The sequence below is a fragment of the Pelobates fuscus genome, chromosome 1, assembly GCF_036172605.1.
Source record: "Pelobates fuscus isolate aPelFus1 chromosome 1, aPelFus1.pri, whole genome shotgun sequence".
NCBI lineage: Eukaryota > Metazoa > Chordata > Amphibia > Anura > Pelobatidae > Pelobates > Pelobates fuscus.
The window spans coordinates 94,123,969-94,148,199 of NC_086317.1; the positions used below are offsets into that span (position 1 = coordinate 94,123,969).

The following is a 24,231-nucleotide window of genomic DNA, read 5'->3' on the forward strand; positions in this document are numbered from 1 at the left end:
TGTGTGCAATGAGGTCATTATCACAACACTTCATTCAATTTCAAGAAGTAAAGTGTAACCGTAAGCTGACGAAGCTGGATCACAAATTTGTGACTTTTTTTGAGGGTGTAAAGCAATTACGTTGAAGTTTTCTTATTTCACTCTTTATCAAGAGCAACGTGTATGTATAATGGTTTGTGTTTGTGTTTTTTTAATTTTTTTGCTTACAAAAAAAAAAAATTCCACCTTTTTCATGGTTTAACATTGCCCATGTTAGTGAATGATTAGCTGGTTTGGTTTTATTGTAGCGATGTAAGCTCACTAAGATTCTAAGGGTGGTGTTTGTTTTACCAGACTATTCCCCTTCTCTTCCTCTCCCTTCTTCCTCAGCTGGGTACTACAGTGAAGAGGATTTTGTGTGTGTGCTGTCAGTCGTGACACCTGCTAAGGACAGCCTTTAGGGATTTAAGCGTCTCCCAATATATATGAATGTAGATCATATGCTATCGGGGAGAAATAGAGCAAATACTGTGGTTAGTTCCACTTTTTTAAGGCATTTAAAGGCACAAAAACACACTAAATATTTCTACCTATTAATATGCGTTGTTTTCTCACCAGTAATCTGTGTTCTGTCAGCTGCCCTTTCCCCTATTTGACTAGTGGTCTGATCCGCTTAATCCCTCTGGTTGCTGTGGTAGCAGCGAGGATTGAGCTTCTGTAGCAGGTAGGGCATACGTTCCTTACTACACTGCCGGCATCACGTACAAAATCACAGACTGCAGGTAGGGGCTATTTAACTTGCACTATTTTTTTAGTGACATTCATATGTAATTGTAGAAGGACAGGTAAATAGAGATCTTTTGCACAAGGGTATTTACGTCCTTGCTGGTAAAATGATATACAGAGTTCTATACACCATGCCCTTAAAAGAACATATGCATCATAAAGCACTTGATAAAAGTGTCCAGAGTTTGAAGTGGATGGTGTGGAAAATTCTATTTGAAATGGTTTAGATGTACTTACCCTTTATAATTAGAAAAACAAATTATTGAGGAGTACGTTCATTGTTAACCCAAGTTGCTTATTCCTATGATGTGCTGCAAACTGAAAAATAAATATTTCCTTTTTATTTATTTTTTTTATATTGTTTCACACCCACCATTTATTATGCTTTAATATTAGTTGAACAACTTAACTTATTTATCTGTATATGAGGTAAATTAAAGGTTACAGATTTTTTTCTCTCTCTCTGTTAAACCACTCCCTGATTTGCTTGTCCTAGAAAAAAGGGCCTCATAGAATGGATTTACAGCTAAAATCCCAGTATTTAATTTAAAGTTTATTTTCACAGAATTAACTGTATACTACATCTATGTATGTGCTATACTAAAACAAATACCTAACACTGAAAATAAATATTTAATTCTGGATTATGTTGGAGTTTAGAAGGATCTATGTTAGAATGTAAAGGACAAGGCCTGTTTCACTCCAGACGTGAATTCTTCTAGCTTACACATTTGCTGTGACAGCTTGCTCTTCACTGTGACAGGGCTCTGGGTAGAACATGGGAGAAAAAGGAAATTAAACTGCAGCTCTTTTGGTAAGGGAGTTTTTTGCACAGCTTTTTATACAGCAATGTTTAGCTAGAAATGTGTTCACTGAAATATTTGTTGAAAATGTATTTACATGCACTGATGGCATGAATTGCTGAGCATTTTAATTTTGACATTGTTGCCGTGCACTTACAACTAGCTACTCCTGAGTTAAGATTGGAGGGATGCGCTAAACTCCTACTTGAGCTACAGTGTAAGGTGCATGCAGCACAGAAGGGATGTTCTGTTTTTTTTTTCTGTTTCTTAACAGATCTGTGTTTTGGGTACAGCAGTAACCCTTACCTATATATATTTTTGTGGCTGCCAAACCCCAGCACTTCCTAAACATTGCAAAGCTAAAGGTTTAAGGAGATCTCCTTGTCACGGTGTTTCTGTACATAGTTGCTTGTCACTATTGCTTTTTGCAGGGAGGTCTTAACAGCATTATAGGACCCAGAGCAAAGAAGTGCACAGGGACCCGGCCTACACAACCACACCAATACAAATTTAAATCATCAATAAAATTAAGCTTGTATTTATTGGTACAATCAACACAATCAGTGTTTAAACATTAAACACTTACTGAACAGCAGAGATTAATCCACAGAAATGTTTGGAGTATATAAAATTAGCCTTGAAGTGGAAAAATAAGAAATTCAACATATAAATGGTACTCAGCTGGTAAATCATACGGTTGTTTTTGTCAAGGTCAAGAGATGTATTTGCAACAGCAAAATCTCATGTAAAGATAACAATTGATACTGAGGTGATTAGTCCACCTAAACATTATAATACGGAGGGTTTAAAGGTTCTAAATCTCCCGGAGTACTGAAAAGTAATCAAGCCTATGGAGCCACTATGCTCATGTTTCCCCTGGCAACTGCTCAACATGCCCATGCATGAAGACTCCTCTGGCTATTTGCAGAAATCACTGCAGCTGTATAAGACTGACAGTTCTCTCAATGATTTTATTCCTCTTGCTGTACAGATGCATCCAAATAATGTACATACATGTCCCGATTTGTGACTGTGCACATGCCCTGTTCATAAAACTTTGAATGGGCCATGATAAACGAGTATTACCCCCATGCCATATTAAAGGAAGACTCCAGCATTATACATGGATGTATTTTTAAATCGAATGTGTAGGTAAATATACTGCTCATTCCACCATTCTCTATAACCAAGCTGAAGTGATTAAGGGGTTTGGAATGTTCCTTAAATATCCCCTTCCTTCCCCGGTTATTAGCTCTTCCTCAGTGTCACATACCTTTCCATTCTCATGTTTATTGCCCACTCATGTCTTATGTCACTATCTCCTCACTCTGTGTAATTAAACATATCTTTCATATGTAGTGCTTGTTCCTTCCACACCTTTCTTTTTTCTTTGTGCCATTGCCCACATCCTATTGGACCCATGCCAGTGTCACAATCCACTCTACCTTTCACTGTACCAAACACATTACACATTGTCCTTATGTCACTTTGCCCATCTCCTCCATGTTCATGTCACCTTGCTCCCTGTCCATGTCACCTTCCCTGTGTGTTGTGTGTAGTTTTGGCGTTTGAATGCTGTGGTGGATTTGTATGTAGTGTTGGCGTTTTGAATGCATGGGTGTGTTTGAGTGTAGTGTTGGCATATTGAGTTCTGGGATGTATGCACATACACTGCCACACACATAATGAAAATACACACAATTATGCACACATATATATACATTGACATACACACACAGGTCATAATGTACATATTTCTTGCCACCCTTCAGTTTCCATGTAGGAGGGTGGGTTCCTTGGGATCCAGTGGAACCTGTTTGCAGCAAGTGGGGGCAGGCTGGAGCTCATTCAGGGTAATGATATTTCATACTGTCTTCTCTCTACCCTGTCTGTCTACTTCTGTTTCTTCTACCTTATTACCAAACGGGCCTGTCCCTCAGCTTGTGGGCCCCATTGTGGCTGTAGCACTGGTAGTTCCTCTGCTGTCCCCATCCTTTGCACCCCTGTCCACGCCACTCTACCCATACCCTCCCTTCATGTCCACTCCACTGTGCCTGTCCTCTTCCTTGCTATCCATGTCACTATGCCCATTCACTACTTGCTTATTTTGGTAGCAGTGTAGAACATATTTTTTAATACTTTCCTAATATAAACCCTGTTGACCGCATATTATATGGATGGCCAGTCAACTTTCAGCGGCTGTGCCTCCACAGTGTGTTAATCTACTTGACCGTATAAAATAACAGAAACCACAATCAATTTGTTGTGATATAGTTGCATATTTCTAATGTTTCTGCTCGTCAAATTCTAAACCCCTAACAATGATTGTCATTTTATACTATTTATTATTTATGCTTATTTTAAATTACTGGTGTTTTGAACATAAAAGTACCAACACAAAGGAATGTAATGGATTCTAAAAAGCAGATACATAACCTGCTATTCATTTTAAAGCAATTTAAATGTCATGCAGCACATACTGTGCATACCTATCACATTAACAGGTCATTTTCAATACATTATTTAAGGATTCACTGTTCATGTATTTCTCTTAATCAGGAATCAGAATTAACAAAGAAAAGAAAGGAATGTGACATTTTAGAGCAAGAAGTGAAAAAGAAGCAGAAGATATGTGAAGAATTGGTAAGAAGGACACATTCTGTTTTCATTTTACCTCCTATCTACTTATTCATCCTATACTTGTTGAGCTTCCATAAATGTATGGGAACCTGAACTAAAAAAATACCATGATACAGCCTACTTGCAGCAATATGTTAATACATTAAATTCTAGTTCTATTTATATGTGGTCACCATACACCTCGATATGGAACGGTATATGTGTGACTAGTGGTAAAACAATAATTACTTTTGTGAGAAACCTAATCACATACTTGAAAATGAAGACCGATACTTTGGATGAAATGTCTGTAATTTCTTAATATTGAAACCTAACATTATAAACTTTTTGGTGCAGAACAACACAACTAAATGTATTTGCATATAGAAAAGAATATTTGGGAAATAGATCTTAAAATCCTTTTGGTAAGAATTTGCATAGTGGTTACTTGGTTTTATTGCTGGTATTTGCTTAATGGCTCCCTGTTTTAACATGATACAGTAGAGAACCTATAATTATAAATAGCCCTCCAAGCATGGAACCCTGGAATGGTCTTGCACAAGAACAATTACAGCTTGTTGTAGTGATTATTATGATTATAAGTAGATGTCTTCCCCCATTTTGTTTCTTTTTTTTAAATTTTTTTTTTGTTTGTTATTTAGAACTCTCTCCCTGGTATACATAGACTATATGAAAATTGCCCTTTTGCATTATCAAGTGCAATTCCATCCAGCATGGATGCAATAGATAGGTTGAGACTTGAGAGAGCTGGTTTATCTGCATGACCCAGAACTGGTGTCAGTGAATATCTATCCCATCCCTTACAAATGTCACATGAGAGAAGTGATCATTGCTATGCAAGTCCAGACCTGTTCTGACATCCTCTCTCTGGCTCACACATCTAGAGCCACAGTTAAGTGTGCCTGCATCTATACCTCACTTCATAAAATGTGAAAAATCCTATTATTATTTTATTCATAACATTTATTTGATTCATCTTATACTGATCAGCCACAACATTAACACCACCTGCCTAAAACTGTTTAGGTCCACCTCATGCTGCCACAACAGCTCTGATACGTTAAGGCATTGCACTCCACAAGACCTGTGAACATGTCCTGTGGTATCTGGCACCAATATGTTAGCAGCAGATCCTTTAAGTCCTGCAAGTTGCGAGGGTGGGGCCCTCATGTATCGGATTTGTTGTTCCAGTACATCCCACAGACGCTCATTCAGATTGAAATCTAGGAATTTGGAGGCCAAGGCAACATCTTAACCATTCGTTAGCATTTTTTTCAGTGTGGCAGGGTGCATTACCTTGTTTAACCCCTTAAGGACACATGGCCTGTGTGACATGTCATGATTCCCTTTTATTCCAGAAATTTGGTCCTTAAGGGGTTAAAGAGGCCACTGCGATAAGAGAACACCATTGCCATGAAGGCTTAATGCAGTGGTTCTGATGTCTATAGCTTGTCCCTGCAGGCTGAGCACTATAAACGCTGCCTTTTCAAAGATAATGCAGTGTTTACATTTCTGACTAGGAACACCTCTAGTTACAGTCACTCAGCCAGTAGAGGTGCTTACTAGGCCAGTGCTGCACAGTGTTTTCACGCTCTGCATAAAGGTGCTGAATGTTCCCCGTAGAGATGCATTGATTTAATGCATCTTTATGAGGAGATGCTGATTGGTGCAGCATAGTGTTTTACAGGTTCCAATGGTTTCCAAAGGGAAACCATTGGATTGTTTGAGATCATCAAGATTGATGATCTCCGCCATGGAGGCAGGACCAACCATTGCGAGAATAGCATGGCATTTAAAAAACAATGACAGTAAGCTCACCTTTCCTATGCGATCGGAGGGGTGCATTTGCCTAAATAGTTAGTATTTTGTATTCATGACATTATGGTGTTTCTTTAAGTTTTTCAGCAATTTGAGCTACAGTAGCTTTTTTTGAGCTCTGTGTGATCAGACCGGTTCACGGGTGATCCTTCCTTACACCACTTTTGGTAGTTCCTAACCACTGAATACCTGGGACTTCCTACAAGTCTTGCCGTTTTGGAGATGCTATGACTCCGTTGTCTAGCATTTACTATATGGCCCTTGTCAAACTCACTCAGATCTTTTCACTTGTCCATTTTTCCTTCTTTCAACACATGAAATTCAAGAATTGGATGTTTACTTGCTGCCTAATAAATCCAACAATTTAAGTGATGCCATTGAAACAATATAATCCGGGTTAATCACTACATCTGTCGGTGGTTTTAATGTTGTGGCTGATAGTGTATACTATGATTTGGAGTACTTCTGAGTGTTGGACTACATATCCATTAATCCCCCTGGTCAATGTGGAATATGCTCTGCTCTCATTGCAAACATTTGGAAAACCTAGCATTGATGATGGGTATCAGATGCTTTCTGGTCTGGTCAGGACTATGTATAGAAAGCTGAAAACCCAGTAAATTAGGTCTTCTAATTTTTACATTTTAGTTTGTTCAGAAATTAGTAGATTGGAAATTTACACCAAATACTCTTTGGTCTGACTTAACAGGTGGCATTTAAATAAAATGGCATTAAGCTAAATATACACAAATACATAAGTCAAACGTAGACTATTCCATTGGACATAAGACATTTCCATATGTGATAAAAGATGTCCACTTGAATTATATGTCCAATATGGTTTAATCAATTATTAAAAAATATATAAAAATGTTTTCTTTAGTGCTAGCTTTATTTTATTTATTACAACACACTTTTAGATAATTATCTCATGCCTTTGAAGGTATTGACTGAATCTGCCAAAACAACTTAATACAATTTATTCTAACTGCCCTGCTGATAAATAAATCCAATTTCCTTTTATTGAAGATTAAATTACATTAACTCTAACCTTCCAGGATGTTTCATCTCTACAGTTTATATTATTGACTTTGGGTATGAAAGTACATTGTAATATACTGTACATGTAATAATCATAGGTTTTAAATACTGGTAAGTATAAGCATTTAAATGAACACTCTAAGCACTGTATCCTTTTATTTTCAGACAATGTAAAACCTTGCCAACATTTTGCCTAAACCATGGTTTTAGTAGCTAAATGCCGATAGAGGCTCTTCCTCATTGAAATCCTTTGATTTTTGAAGGTTTTATGTTCGGTATCAATAACACACTGCAAATGCTTCACTGGGTTGGCAAAGTACTTGGTGGTCCTGTTTATGTAAAATATGTGTATATTTAAAACTAGAAGTAAAACATTTAACTTTAAATATTATATATTTATTTTAACTTAGAGTGTTCCTGTAAGTGCTTGTATATGTGGGATATTTTTGCTTTCTTTTGTATTGAGAATGTATGTCACCTATAGGAATCTTTCTATATGCCTGGACATGTAAGCTTTGGAGTTATCTAACATTAGACGATAAAACTTTTCATATTGAGCACTCTAGAGTTCTTTTTCTGTTCTGTTTTACTAACAGAATTTATTAGTAGATTTCTGGTGAATATTTGTAAAAGAACCGTTTGATATTCATATGTCACTGACTCTAATAAATGAGTTTGTGACTGTATTTATACAGTGCGGGAGTTGTTCGGCTTCCAGTTCGCAACTAAAATAGGCCCAAAGTGGAAAATAAAATATATTTATCTTCTTCTTCTGGATCTTTTGTCTGGCAAAACGTTGGGGTCTTGCCTCCACCTTGCTCACCCTTGAATATAGTCAAGTGTGATATTCTCAAGGTGCCTTAAGTTCTGCACAGGGGAATGGGCTCTCCATCCACAGGTGTTCACCTCTCTGGTGTGCAGGTTGGAGCCTCCGGATACCAACATGATGACGTCTCATTACTACTCAAAGTTATTGAGGTATTGTGCTCACACTCAGGAGAGGATTTAAGGGACCTGGTGGAGTTCTGTGGAATCCTGATTTTCCTATTTTCCCCATTCTCATTGCACCTGAAAGTGGTGGCCAGGATTTGTCAGGACTTTGTTCCAGTGATAGCTCCTGTATCTTTCATACGTTGACCTGAACAAGATGTACTGGTTGCCACCTTGAATGCTTGCACTGTGTGTGCTTAATACTGTATTTGGCAGGAACCGTTCTAGACACTTTCACCTGGCATTTATTTGTTTTTTTAATTTTCTGTTCACTCCCTACTTTCATTAGGCTTGTGTTCCGTGTTGTGTGGGTATAACGTTTTTGTATTGGTAAGCATAAATGTAGTTTTTCAGATGGTTAGACTTTTATGAAATTATATTTGTTTTTGTGTATGCAGAGAAGAAATTTTCATTGACCAACTGTCAAATTCTGATGCATTTTTTACGTTTTTTTTCCCCCACTCTGTTATATTTCTTACATCCTATAATGACAATGGCATGTGTTTTTTTTAAAAAGGAATTCAAGCTTCATGAGGTAGAGACTGAAAATGCACGCCTTGTGGAAGAAAACTCAAGATTGAGTGGCAAAGTAAAGCAAACCGTAAAGGTAAACCGTTATAACAATGTTACTTATTCTGTTCATTTTATTTTGCTATAGACAGTTCAACAATATTTCAATGCTTTAATTTATTTTCTTTTTTTTGGGGGGGGGGGGGGGGGGAGGGGGGAGAGAGAGAGAGAGAGAGTAAGTGGGGTCATTGTGACGACTATAAAAAGTATCTTCCACTAGCTAGTCTGCTCGGAGAGCACTTTTTAAAACAAAGAAGTAAATTCTCTCCCCTTCTGTTTCACTATGAGGATATTGCAGCAGCAGTATGCAAAAGTTGATTTGGTATATTGTACTGCAATAATTCTCAAGATTTTCAGTAAATATTCTCAAGTTAAGTACTGTATAAAATTTTGCTAATGTTTAATTTTTGTTGGTTGAATGATCGCAGGTAGCTGTCACAGTACTTACAACTTTCCTGGGTGAACTTTTTTAAACCTGTCCCCAGCACTGTACATTTTTATCTATGGCCTCTAATATTTTGTAGCCTGATTTTAAAAGCTCTATAACTAAAGTTTTGAGGTTTTGTTGGTCACTTCCCACTGATGAACATAGGAACTTTATTTCATTTTATTTTTTTAAACTAAAAACATTAGCAACCTGTATTGTAGTTGTACATTGCAGCACTGCTGTTCAGTCAATCCAATGCTTTACTATGGGAAAACATTGTGACTGGCTGATAATGTCAGCCAAGGAGGCGGATCGGGGGCTGAGCCAGCGCTGGCAGATCTGCGTGGCCCTGGAATTAATGTGAGTTGTTACTAGCTTTAAGGGGGGCTAAATAGTTAGTAAAACTATAGGATAAGGAATACACGTTTCTTTTCCTGACCCTATAGTGTTCCTTTAATGCAGGCTTTCTGTAGCACTGTTGAGCTTATCCTTTCAGTGGTGCTTTATGTGCACAGCAAGGGTATCTGGGAGTTGTAGTTGTACTCCTCCGCTTTCTAATTTAGAAATTATAACATTTGAACTATAAATCTCAAAAATCATTGCCATGTCCATAAAACACCACTTATGGAATAAACACAGCATTACTGTAAATGTTAAAGGAGCACTCTGAGCATCATACACATTACATCCCAATTGAACAAAACTGACATTGATAATGCAATCATATTAATATTGGATTATCAATAAAGCTGAGATGGGGACAGTCATTGGCACATAAAGGTGCTCTGGTTTATTCTGAATCAATTTAAAATTAAACTGGGGGGTGACACCAGGATACTATACAAAACACAATTACTAGAGCAATCTATAGTGATTACGTTTCTTAAAATGCCTCTACGTTAACATTATGACAAATATTATTAAATATTATGATCAAATATTACAAATAGCTGATTTTTTAACAGGAAGCTGGACTTATGGATTAAAAAACATTACTATTTTTGTAAAAAGACTAAAAAAAAAATTCTAAAATAAACAAAAAAAACAACCTGTAGCCAGACCTACACATTGCACCGAACACGAGAGTATGTAAATCTGTTTCTAGCTACTGAGGAGTATTTGTATTTCAATACCCTGGCTGGTGGAGTTTAGCTTTTAGTGTGTTTGTGAGGATACCACTCTGAAAGTGCATGTTGTTAAGTTTTTTTGGTTTTTTTTTTTTTTTAAAGCATTTTCTATGAAGTTCCCTACAGATGTTTTAGGAGCTATCAGCAGACCTTTTTTATTGAAACACTGTAGAACATAATTAGGGTTTTTTTAAAAGCATTTCCAAAATTTTCTGCAGGTTGAAGCTGAAAATGCTGACTTGAGGGAGTATTTGAATGAGGTAACTGAGCAAAGAGATTCTGCCCTGAAGGAGAATCACCACCTGCAAAGCAAGCTGGATAACCTAGAAGAAGTGCTAAAGGTTAGTTTTAGGCAACCTTTAGTTAGTTTTGAAAGCATGTTAAACAAGCTGCACAAAGTTTTGGCTTTTTAATATTAAGTCTGGTATCCTGCAGCATATGCGAGATGTGGTGGAGAGAAGGCAACAGTTAGAGAAAGATCACGAAGATGCCCTGACTGCACTAAAGAAAAGGCAAGAAGAAGTGAAACGTCTCCAGCAGGTATTTTTTTTTTTTTTTTTTTTTTGTTTAAATTTCCTTTTAGTTTTTGTTGTGATTTGTAATAACCAATCCTCTGTGTTTTCTGAATTCAGGCCCAAGTAGAAGCTAAGAAAGAACATGAAGGAGCGGTCCAGCTGCTGGAGGTGTGTATTTGAGAAGTTATCTTGTATCTTTACACACAATGTTGCCTTAGAACATTAATCAGTGTTGCAAGTCTTGGGCAAATGTGTTTCTAAAAACTGCGGCATGGGTAAGTGATTTGGCAAACTGCTCCAGGGAAGCTGTGGCTGCTCCCATTACGCACAGACTCCAGACTAAGATGTGGAATTCCTTGTCTAAGGAGGTTGTTTTAGAAGATTTTATTAGGGATTGACCAATATTTTTTTTTTTGAGCCGATACAGATAATCTGTGAACTTTCCGATAGCCGATAACTTGCCGATATTCTGTACATTTACCATTTTGAAAAAATAAACAATTTTTAAAGGTAAATGCACAAAATATACATGCCACATGTAGTGGATAAAGTGTGTTTAGACAGGGGAGCTGTGTGTGTGTGTAGTGGATGCAGTGTGTGTGTGTGTGTGTGTAGTGGATGCAGTGTGTGTGTGTGTGTGTATATAATGAATGCAGTGTGTGTGTTTGTGTAGTGTGTATATAATGAATGCAGTGTGTGTGTGTTTGTGTAGTGTGTGTGTTTGTGAATTTTTTATTTTAATTTTATTTTTAATATTTGTTTTTTTTGTTGTTGTCCCCCCTCCCTGCTTGTTACCTGGCCAGGGAGGGGGGGGATATGTCAATCCCTGGTGGTCCAGTGGCATGTACTGAGCAGTAGGGGGCCCGCAGCAAGCTGTGACTTACCTTCCCAGCAGCTCCCTTCAGTTCCTCTGTGTAAATCTCGTGGTCTGCATGCCGCGTGGAGCGTTGCCATGGTAACCGGTGGCAACGCTCTTCGGCCGCGGGACTCGCGAGATTTACACAGAGGAGCTGTAGGGAGCTGCTGAGAGGTAAGTAACAGCTTGCTGCCAGCCACCCAGGTCCTGGTATGTATTATCAGCAATATCGGTATCTATATTGGCCGATACCGATATTGCCGAAAATACAGAATATTGGACGAAAATATCGGTAAAACCGATAATCGGTCGATCCCTAGAATTTATAGCAATCTTTAAACAATGTCTGGAATTGTTTTGGCAAAACAGAATTTTGTGTATGTTTATTTATGGAGAAATGTGACTGACATTTTCCAATCAAAAAGGATCCCCCACTTCCCTGCATTTGTTGGCAAAATCGAAAAACGGTTAGGTAGCAGTAATGCAGGTATGTGAAAAGAAGAACTTGATGGACTTGAGTGATGTTTTCAGACTATATGACTACGTAACTATGGCCCAAATTTTAATATTTTGGATACAGTGTTCACCTTATGTCATTTATGTGATATGTAAGTGTTTGATGGAGAAATAAATGCTACGAATCATTAATGTAAACGCAAGCATTAATAGAATGAAAGTTAACCAAATAAACTTGTATTTTTATGTAACTGAACAAGCTGAAGACAGAGGAAGACCTGCATGTTATCAGCAGTATAAATAACTTCAGTGAGGGACAACATTTATTCCAGTGAAGCACTTCTTCAAAGTGCAAATGTGCACTTGGAAAAATTGCCATTTCACTGTGCCAAATATTTTCTTACTGAATCTCTTCCACCTCTTTTTTTTTTTTTTCTTTTTTTTTTAATGTTCACTGTTGAAAATAGATGTAGTATTGTATGTCAATATTCTCTGACAAATTAAAATAATTAAACACACTAATTACTGGAATTGCTATTGCTTTATATGTATATAGTTTACACTATTTATGATATTCTTTGTTCACTGACATCACCCGTGAGTATAGTTTTGGTTTCCATTCATTTTATTCAAAAGTTTATTATATTTTTGGAACATTTAGTCAATAAATAGTTTTCCTGATAAATTAAGCTTGTTACACCAGTCTGTCTTAAGTCAGTCTGTTCAAGTTTTGCTTGAGTATTTCCTAAAATGTTTATGGCTTTTCCGCATCATTAACCAGTGTTTGTTTGTTTTTTATTTAATTTTTTTTCCTCCGTTTTTTTTTATCTACACTCAGAACACTTTGGACAATTTGCAGGTATTGTTAAAAAGAAATATCTTGATTCTAATTAAAATTGTTTTTTTATTCATTCTTGCCCCAAAAAGTAAGTTTGCTAAGAACAGACCCGAATTTAAATAATGTTTTATAAAACGATTTATGAGCGGTTTGTTTTTACACAAATGATTTTCTTTAGAAGTATATAGAGATTTTTTTTTTCTTTTTAATTGAGCTAAAAACAATATTTTGTTGGACAATATCAGTGACACCAAACATTAAAGGGACACTATAGTCACCATAACAACTACAGCTTATTTTATTTGTTCTGGTGAGAATAATCAGTCCCTTTTTGCAGTGAACACTATCTTTTCAGAGAAAATGCAGTGTTTACTTAACAATCTAGGGACACCTCCAGTAGCCACTCCTTAGATGGCTGCTAGAGGTGCTGCACAGTGTGCAACACTGCCATTCAGTCTCCACCCTCTGCATGGATACACTGAACTTTCCTCATAGAGATGCATCTCTATGAGGAGATAATGATTGGCCAGAGATGTGTTTGGCTTGCGCTGCCTCTGACCCTGGTCTGCCTCCTTGATACTCTCAGCCAATCCAATGCTTTTCTATTGGAAAGCATTATGATTGGCTGAGAACACCACTTCTGATTTCAGCCAAGGAGGCATATCAGGGGCAGAGACAGCAGCAGGCAGGAATAAAGTAAGAGTTTACTATGTTAAGGGGCCATGGGGGCTAGATAGTGTTTTTAACACTATAGGGTCAGGAATACATGTTTGTGTTCCTTACCCTATAGTGTTTCTTTAAGGTTAGTCTTGGCAAAATATTTTGTTATAACTTATGTAACATGATTTAATTCAGCCCATATTTTATACTTGTGTTAATTTATGCAAGGAGAAACACAACAGGCTTTAGATGCACATTTACTATTTTCTTCTCATCGGGAATCACTTATGTCGTGATGGTTGGCCTTGTCGCCACAGTGACTACCTGAAAGTCATGAAACACATTTGATGAACATCTGAGCCAATTTTCCCTGCCTTAAAGCGAAGATTTGTTTGTCTTTTTCTGTAGTCATATGAATAGTAATATTTCAGTAGAGTTCAGCTGAATAGGCATCTATAGGTTAAAGTTGGTGGGGGCAGGGGGAGATATATTGTAAAGATTTAGCTTTGTAATATCTCTATATATCATGATTGAGCTAATGTCCTATTATAGTATTGGCAGGTAATGGCACTACATTCATGTAAAGTACGTGAATCTTTCAATAAGTGTTTGTCCCATAGCACATTTTGGCTACCTTTGTGAAGATATGGGACCGTTTATTGATTGATATATATATATATATATATATATCAATTTTTTTTTTTAATTTTCTTTTCAGGTGCAAGTCAAGATTTTAGAAGAGAAATGTCGCAGTCAGACCGAGCAGTTCAGTCTCTTGTCTCAAGAGCTAGAGAGGTTCCGTCTGCAAACTGGGAACATTGATCTTCTTACCTCCACATTGGTGACTTCAGAGCTGCCTCCACCACAGTGCTGTTCTACACCCGGAGTGTCTCCAGTACATGATGAGAGACAAGCTGATTGTGTGGGTGAGTGTTACTTGGCAAAGCAGTCATCAATTTAAAAAAAAAAAAAAAAAAAAAAACTATTTTTTTAAATTTTTTTAAATCAATGAGTTATTGGTTTTGAACCTCCAAAGATATGCATGTATACAAAGTGCAAAGATACTTATCATGCGTGTAATATAAAGACATGTCATTGTAATTGTTTACTGACATTAGTTTGATGTTCTTTGCAATTTGTTATTTAAATATGAATTCATGAATGCTGGGAAAGTTAATCCGTGATAGTCCATAATTATCTGAATTGGTCAGCGTGTTTGGGGATTACAATTTACTCACAAGGTTAGAAAGTTTACAAAGTCGGTGTACAGAGGAATTTTGATAGATTGTTATGCTATTAACTCACTGTTTATGCTTTCTCATGGAACTGAATTAAATTGGTCTAAAACCACAGTGTGTGTTACTGCAATACTATGTTTTTGTAAATAAAATCACTGGATAGATCATATCTTGTTAAATATCTCCTCTATTACATAACCAAAGCAGTGCTTTTTTTTCTTTTTTATAGTGAGTAAATACTGATAAAGGATCAAATGTCATTGTCATTTCTAGTCTATCTATCCATAAAACCTTCACCTTTTTTCTAGATGAATACTCGTCCTGGGATGTGATCAGTTGGGTAGACATTAACTTGGATGACATCAGCAGTTTTATATACCTCTCAATGGAGGGTACTGAAATCCAGGACATGTTTATTTCTGTAAATACCACCTGGTGTTTGATTCTGGGGTTGTCTGACTGAGGGATAAAGTAACACAAGTGGTGTGTTCTTGTTTTGTGCTCTGCTGTGTACAATGGGCACGTAAATATACTATGTGATGCAAGGCACTGTGCTAGGTGTGTTGCCAAAGGCATTCTCTTCTCATTTTTGTGCTCTTAAGGGTTTTATAAAATAGTCATAAGGTTTATTTCTGTTAGTCAAACAAAAACTTAACTAAACTTTTTTTCTTTATGACCACGAACCATGTAAAAAAGCACAACCCACAAATCTGCTTTAGTGATAGACACATAGATAAATTGCCATGTTAATAATGCCATCTTCAGCTAGATAATTTGCGGGACTATAAGTGCAGGTGGGGATATAAATTGGGAAGAAAATAAATGGCCTCGGACTTTGAATTGGACTGGATGTGGATGGGACTCCTGGCACAAACCTTGCGCATGCCTTTGCATGTTACTATGCACAATACAAAAATTTCCACAGATGTAATGGATTTAATGCATGAATTGCACTTTGACCCTTGTTTTATTGTAATTGTTTAATTATGCAAGATAAAGTTTAATGTAATCATTGTATGAATAATGAAAACGGGCTAAAAGAAAAAAAAAAACAGACGTCACAACGTATGCTGAAGGCAAAAAAATATATTTATTGGAGGTCAAGCAGGACCAAAAACAACATGTATATACATGTATGTAGATAGATATAGATAATTAATACATCCAGACTGCTGGCCCATGATATTCCCTACCCAGTGTCACGCATGAATTTGTCTGCATTTGTTGAGGCAGCCAGCATTAGGACATGTTAATGAGCTCACAGTGGTTAGTATTTGGTCACACAGGGGACCTCTCAAACAACATTTAAATAACAGGCAGTCAAATTACCTCGAAGCTGCTATCTTCTTTTTCTTGCTATAGTCTCACTTGGTTTAGTCATGTTAATATAAAGACACAAATCACAGGCTGTATCACTGAAACTGTATTTCAGATCTATAAGAGCACTTTCTCTACAGTACATCCGGTCAGTCATGTACACACCCTCCTCATCAGATATATTTTAAAGGCCATAAACATTTAAAGTTATCGATTTTAATACCCACATTTTTTTGTGTTTGTTGTAGAATAGAACCCAATGACTGAGATGCAGATCTACATTTATAGATCTGCTGCATGCACTATAACTTGAATCAAGGTAGTTCTGCTGCCTTTGGATCTATTTGTGCAGCAGCTAGTAGTTGCTCCTTCCTTTGGGATTTTTTTTTTTTATTCCATCTATATGCAAGTAATCAGCACTTGTATCTTGTACTTTTAACATTACAATTTTTATGCTAATAATTCTAAAAAAAATTAAAGTAGCTTTCTGACAATTTTAAAATGAAATTCAAAAAATATTATCTTGAGCTTCTAATTTAATTTTTGTACCGTACATATTTAGGAAACACAGCTATTTTCTTACTGCAGTTACTGTATTTCTTTTTTAAGCTTGGGTGGAGTTTGTGACACACCTATTAATAAAATAATTGTGTATATTGTAAGTTTCACACTGTGTCAGGTTTGCATGGAGTACAAGTCACCAGTGATTTCTGTGCTGAAACAGTCCAATGTAAATTTCACTCATTTCATATGTGATAGGCCCTGATCTCTCAGAGATCAACACAAAGATCAACGAGGAAGAATCTAAAAAAGAAGAAACATTACCTCCGCTGCCAGATCCCCATTGTGAAGCCCAAACCGCTGAGGCCCATGATGTACTTGCCAAAGAGAAAGAGAAGCTTGAGGCACCACAGACATTATCAAAATCTGAATCGATGCATGAAAGTTCAAAGTCCTGCCCCACACCAGAGGTTAGTAATTCCTAAACACTTTCATAAAACTGCTTCTAGCTGCCAATGAAATCTAAACGCTTAACTAGCTGATAACTTATAGCTGTAATTAGAGGACTGGAGCAGTAGTTAGTCTATTAGGTAGTTGTTTGATGCCAAGCTCAAGTACTTCTCTCTGATTATAGGTGCCATGTCAATTAACAAGATGATACTGCAAAAATCTTTGATATCAAATAAAAAGGTGCATTTAGTGATGTTGGAGACCGGATATTTGCCAATGCTCCACAACTCCACTAACAGAAATATCTGCAAGAGAAACCAAATCTAAAAGTTACAAAGAAACATAACTTAAAAAGACCCTATGGTCACCAACACAACTTTAGCTCAATTAAGCAGTTTTTGTGTATAGATCATGCTTGAGCAGTCTCACTTGTTCAATTGTCTGCCATTTAGGAGTTAAATTGGGTGGGTCCACCTAATGGGCATTTCTAAACAGGGGGCCTGATTGGGCGCCATAACACGTTAACAGCGCGACCAGTCCCCTGTATAATCGGCAATGCTGGGAGGAAGTGAAAGCCTGTCCCTTCCTCACAGCTACATGGAGAGCTGCTCCAGACACACTCCTATTAGCCTCAGCCAGCAGCAGGACCCAAAGGAAGCCACCCTCCTGCACACAAATGGTATGTTAGCGGGAGGGTGGCTTAAAATATATACACACATAATTGTTTTTTTTTTATTATTTGTGTGTGTGTGATAGTGTGTATGTGTGTGTGTAAGTATGTATGTGGTAATATATGTGCGTACATCCCAGCAATCAAATGCTAACACTGCATGCAAACACCCCTTCATTCAAACACCAACACTACACGCAAAAGCACATCTTCATTTAAAAGGCAGCACTCCATAGCACTGATCATAGCACTGAGGAAACCTTTTGCGGTGCCGCTGTGTGCAACAACAGATGGGGATCAACCTTTTGGCCATTCTTGAGCTAGAGTTTTGCCCCCCACAAAAAAATAAATGTTTGCACAAGGGCGCTTTACTTCAGCCACTGAGCACAGCCAAGGAAAAAAGTGTGAACTGAGCAGCTGACTCGACTCACAACCAATCACTGTTAAACAAATGCAGGTGGATCGACAGACATACGTCAGAAATAAAAGTAAAATAAATATTTATTTAAAAAGCTCCCATAGGTTAAAATGTCAATTTATTAATCCAAAAACTCCTGCTATATTCATTGATATATACACACATCCCAAAAATATAGCATATGACTGCTTAGACAGCCTTCAGTCCTTGTAGCTTTGTACGTTCCAAAATGTAATCAATGTGAAATACCATTGTAAGTTAGGAGCTTAGGCTACCATGCTTTTAAGATTTGTTAAGCCTGCAGTTTAAGTTTTGTTTGTATTGCTTTAGTTCGTAACAGTCATGCTGAATGATCTCAACCTATGTGTTTTTAGGTGGACACTGCCAGTGAAATGGAAGAGCTGGAAGCTGATAGCATTTCATTAAATCCAGACCCTGAAGCTCGCACTACTGCTAAGTTACAAGTTTTTATTGCACGATACAGGTGAAATAGAAAAGCTAAAAATGCAATCTAAAAGTGATACAGATAAGATATGCACAGTATATTGCCATGATATATGTGAAATATACACTAGATATTGCACGATACAGGTGAAATATATTCTGTATATTGTATTATAAACACAGAACAGGTGTGGGTACAGCTTGTGTTGGTGCTATGTAGGATTAAGGGCATATATATACTTTATATTGAACTATACAGGTGTAATATACCTTGTATTGCACCACATATTTGAGATCTACACAAACTGCATTGTAATTTTAACATGAATTTTGGTATTAATTTCTTGAGTCATCCTGGCACTTAAACTAACTAAATTTTTTTCGCAGAGCAACACAATTTCACTTAGTCACAGTTTCCTTTACAATTACTTTTAGGTTCTATGTGATTAATCACAATCTCAAGACCATTATTGTAATGTATTTTATGACTGGTTTAACTAGGCACCAGCCATCATGTTGGTGTTATTCTTAATCAGAAGAATAGTTTATATGTAACTTTATATGCTGTTCTTGTGTAATGTTTCCAGTTACAATCCTTTCGATGGACCGAATGAAAACCCCGAAGCAGAACTGCCTCTTACAGCTGGAGAATATATTTATGTATATGGAGACATGGATGACGATGGGTTTTATGAAGGTGGGAAAACTCTTCAAGGCATGTGTAGTGGCAATGCAATTACCCTGTGTTACTGCTGCACACGCAAATACCACAATAGATTGTATAGCTTAGATCGGGTGGGTTTTTATCTCAAATTCAGATTAGTGTACTAAATCATGACTCTGCATTGGTAATTAGAATGTACAAAGCAGTGTTCCCTTAATGCCTCTTTGTATTTACATGAAAATGAATATTGGTATATTTTGTTAAAATGTCTGTATGAGGTTGTAACTGCTTAGTGGGAGTGTTAAAATCTATTGTCTCTTGTATTTAATAGGAGAGTTGATGGATGGAAGAAGAGGTTTAGTCCCTTCTAATTTTGTTGAACGCGTATCAGATGATGGTCTCATGGCCTTTCAACCTCCCGAGAGTAATGAGCTTTCACAGAGCTCTGGACAGGACATTAGCTTTCTGAGTGGGAGCAGTATTGAGAGAAGTGAAGAAGATGATGATGGGAGCAGTCTCAGCCCTTTGCCATGTATAATGCAAGGAAATAATGAGGGGAATGCCGATGTCTCAACCGTGCCTTATCCTCGCAAGTTAGCATTGATAAAACAGCTGGCGCGTAGCGTCGTGGTTGGTTGGGAGCCTCCTTTGGTTAAAGCAGGTAGTGCAAATATTCTAAGTTATAATATATATGTGGACAATGAACTTCGACAAAATGTGAGGTGCGGAGGACAGACTAAAGCCTTGATTGAGAAGCTGGAACTGAAAACACGGAATTACCGCATCTCCGTGCAGAGCATGACTGAAAGGGGCTGCTCAGACAGAATGCGCTGCACAATGCTGGTTGGACATGGATTTTCTCTGGCTCCAAAGCAACTGCGTGTTCGCAGCCTTTCTGCCACGTATGCTGAGGTCACATGGCAGCCATGCAATAGTAACTACTCCCATGCCTTGTATTTGAATGAGGAAATATGTGGTCGAGCCAAGACAGGGGCTTACTGGTACAGCTTTAGTAGCTTGCGGCCCTGTACCACCTATAATGTAAAAGTGGAAGCCCAACCTCAGAGAATTCCTTGGGAGATGCCTCTTGAGAGGCGAGAACAAAAAACAACAGTTTTACAGCTGACAACACCTCCTGCAGGTAGGTGATTACTTTTTTTTCTCATCTGATCATCTTTGCTGTTTACCATAAGTGTAAACTTTTTTTAATCTTATGCTAACTTTTTATTAGTGTTTACTTTCTGACGTCTGCTACTTTCTTTTCTATTCAGTTTTTCACTGTGTATATTTTATTGTCTCATGATCTGTTCACTGAGCATAAAAACCATCTCAAAGTGAGGTGGTTCAGAAAGTTTTTATGAGTCTTGATCTATATTTATTGAAACATTTGTTCTTTTGCTCTAGATATGAAGAAACCATGGCAAAGTATATAATTTAAAATCGCATCAATTTAATATTTGATGTGACATTCAGTATGTGCTTTCTAGTTAAAAAAAAAAAAATACGCCAGTTCTGTAGCTTATTCAGAATTCAAAAATTCGAATGTTTTTAGGATTCTGAAGCATTGTAAAACACCTATACAATTTGAATATTACTACAGGACAGTTTTAATTTGGACAGCGGAATAATATATGTATATATATATATATATATATATATATATATATATATATATATATATATATATATATAAACATAGTTTTCCAGTTATTTTTCAAATCCGCATTGAAGACAAGATTTTCTGTTTACTACAGGCAGTGGAATTTCTTAGTCTAATTGTTAATTTTCTGCACAGGTCCTCCAGATGCTCCCCTAGATGTTCAAGTTGAATTGGGTCCCACAGCTGGAGTTCTGCTTATAAGTTGGCTGCCAGTGACAATTGATGCAGCAGGAACTTCAAATGGGACGCGAGTTACTGGATATGCAGTATACGCTGACGGACAGAAGGTAAATGCATATGTAATAGCCATTAAAATATGAATAACTTTTTCTACAGTTAGTGCCCCCCCAAAAATGTATTTCCTCACTCCAATAAACACTATTGAAATGTTTACTGGAGTGAGTACTACAGAGGAATCAAACAGACAAGTATATACCTCCTCTGCACTTGCCAGTGTTCGGCATGGCCATCTTCCCAAAGTGAGTCTTGTGTGACTGCACACAGAGTACCTTTTTTCCATTATTTGGTGAAAGTACAGTGTCATGGAGACACCATGCGTGTCTAGACAGCCTTTCATCTTCAGATCCGATTGAAAGAGGGTTTTGTTGTTTGTTTGGCAAAAGGCAGACTAATCACTAACTTTTAGTTAGCAGTTAGAATGTTCTATGACCTCTGTAGCAAACTTTAGTAGAATGTTATTCTCTATGTAACTCATATAACTTGAAGGGGGCTGCATATAATGAAACCTTAAACTCCGCTGATTAAACAAAAATAATGAAAAAAGGAGTCTTTCAAAAATAGTCTGCTGAAGATTAACCCCTTAAGGACCAAACTTCTGGAATAAAAGGGAATCATGACATGTCACACATGTCACACATGTCATGTGTCCTTAAGGGGTTAAAGAAGTCTTCTCAGAAGTAAAAAGGTAGCAAATAGTGAAATGACTGGAAACAAAACATCTAAATTAATGTTTTAACTAATTACCAGGTTATGAGATCCGTGTGATTTACTAAGGTGACATATGAAAGCAGTCTCTCTTCACAGAGTAAGCTTCATATTTTCCACATTTAGTCACAGACAAATTACTCTCCTGTTCTTATTTTCTATCATCATCTTCTACTGATTTGATCTAATATCATCAACACAAGGTGTTCTTTTATAGTCCAAAAAGAGAATATATTTTTCTCTAATTTTATGGATCAGTATATATTTATACAATGTACTTAATTTATAAAAAGCAGCATATTCAGCCATGCTGTACAATGAAATATGTAGGGAGAGAAATAATGTTGTGGAATATTGTTTTTCTTCTTCTAGGTACTAGAAGTAACGTCTCCTACAGCAGGCAGCGTGTTGGTAGGCATGTCACATCTACAACTGCTACAGGTGTCCCGGGAGATATCAGTTAGAACTATGTTTCCTGGTGGAGAATCTATGGACTCTGTGCCAGCTCAAATACCCTCTGCCTTGTTGATGGTTTCTGACCGTTCTTTGTCATTACATACCCTATCTAACACCAGCCTTATCTGCCAGCCATCATCAGGATCATCCATGAACACTAGTTCTGAGACATTTCCTTCTATTCCACTATCTATGTCTTCCCCTTGCTCCCTTACTTATCCACATACCACTAGTTCCAAAGCAAATGTTTCCATTCATGCAAGCTGCAGGAGTGGTGAAGCCATAGATTCATTGCCTGTTCGAATATCTCCACATCTCCTGCTGTCACCACATAGTGCTTCCTTGAGCGTCTGCCAAGGTACTTCCAGACCTGAGCCTTCTAAAACATTAGTTCCACATCAAGGATCACAGGGAAAAAAATCCTCGATTCAATCACAATTAACGACTAACTATGTTCCTCCAAGCCTACCAATTCCAGCATGGACTTCTGAAAATGTAGAAATGGGCAACATCACATTACAAGAGGGAAAAAGCAGACTTCCAACAGAGAGTCCTGTAAGTGAGACATTTCTCAAATGATATGATGTTTTAAATAATTAACTATGCATGACTTTGTGTACTATATTATGCTTGAAATTTAGTGGCTTGCGTAACTTGTGCTTGTATATAAATAATTATTTAGAAAGTTATGGAATGAAGCAATAAAAGAATAGGAAAGTTTTTTGTTTTTTTTAATTATTATTAAAGGGACACTACAGGCACCCAAACCACTACAGCTCATTGAAGGGGTCTGGGTGCATATTCCCAGGTCCCTTAACCCAGCAACGGTAATTATTGCAGTTATTAATTAACTGCAATAATTATTTTTTATGGGTTAACTCCACCTCTAGTGGGTCATTAGGCGACTTTTGGTCGCTGGACATCCTCATGAGGATGAGGACATCCAGCATCACCCGAATACCCATAGGAAAGCATTCTATAATGCTTTCCTATAAAGGGAAAACCTAATGTGAGTGCTGATGTCGGTGGGGGAGGAACGGAGACAGAGCCAGAACCAGCGCCAAGGGAATTAGGTGGGCTCTATAGAAACCAGCACCAAGGGGAATGAGGGAGGCACTATAGGAACTATAGTGCACGAAAAACAACTTTGTTTCCCTTTAAGATAGTCTAGTTTGGCAAAGTATGCAAATGTATTTGGCTGCATATAACATGCACATGTCAGGCATGGCTGGATTAAAAGCACATGAATGTTAGTCTTCCATTAGATGCCCGAACGATCGTCATGGAATTGCAAAGTTGCAATAACATGGAAATGCAGGAAAATTAAATTACCTTTTTATTTAACTCTGTGGGGTTATTCACCTCAGCATTTACTGTGTTGAAAGAATAAGGAACTGTCAGTTCTCAGGAAAAAGTGGGAGGGGTGCACCCGTATAGTACCCGTATGTGTTTATGAAACCAAAGAGAGTCCGATAAAGAGGAGTAATTGCAGTGTCGTCAGTCAAGGTGTTTTAAAATGTATGGCGCATAAACGGGAATTAGTCAGACTCCTTTGTGTTTTGAATACGATTTTATGGGGAAGAAGGTGAAGTAAGTTAGGAGAGTTAGACGTATGAATAAACTAGGAGTATTGGATCTTGGGTGTAAGAAAAAGGGGAGGCGAGAAATGACTAGGCTGGCAACATTTCCTCTTTAATTCTCCTGAAGACTAGAATTACAGGGACTATCTGGTCCACATATCTGTGTATGTTAATTTCCTTGTCATTACTCACATTGTCCGTTCCCTTCTTTGAACATGTTTTTCTGTTAACCTTTAGTTACATTCTTCATAATATTTTTTTAACTCCTCCCCTTAGCAGTGTAACTCTAGTATGTAATGAGCTTGGCCACTGTTTGATCAGCTGTAATAAGTTGAAGATTGATAAGTTTTTAACAACGTGCTTTTTCATGTTTGACTTTGTA

At 37.2% G+C, this 24,231-nt stretch overlaps 1 protein-coding gene across 1 annotated transcript in view; it reads left to right on the plus strand.

The window, feature by feature from the left end:
• Positions 1-24,231, plus strand: part of TSPOAP1 (TSPO associated protein 1) — a 153,323-nt gene that overhangs the window by 92,191 nt on the left and 36,901 nt on the right. The window contains exons 6-18 of the mRNA XM_063450071.1: positions 4,128-4,211; positions 8,575-8,664; positions 10,400-10,522; positions 10,617-10,721; positions 10,814-10,864; positions 12,847-12,867; positions 14,225-14,432; positions 16,821-17,032; positions 18,475-18,584; positions 19,132-19,241; positions 19,540-20,349; positions 21,004-21,155; positions 22,186-22,824. Coding sequence (XP_063306141.1) covers positions 4,128-4,211; positions 8,575-8,664; positions 10,400-10,522; positions 10,617-10,721; positions 10,814-10,864; positions 12,847-12,867; positions 14,225-14,432; positions 16,821-17,032; positions 18,475-18,584; positions 19,132-19,241; positions 19,540-20,349; positions 21,004-21,155; positions 22,186-22,824 — 2,715 coding nt within the window. The remainder of the gene's footprint in view (positions 1-4,127; positions 4,212-8,574; positions 8,665-10,399; positions 10,523-10,616; positions 10,722-10,813; positions 10,865-12,846; positions 12,868-14,224; positions 14,433-16,820; positions 17,033-18,474; positions 18,585-19,131; positions 19,242-19,539; positions 20,350-21,003; positions 21,156-22,185; positions 22,825-24,231) is intronic.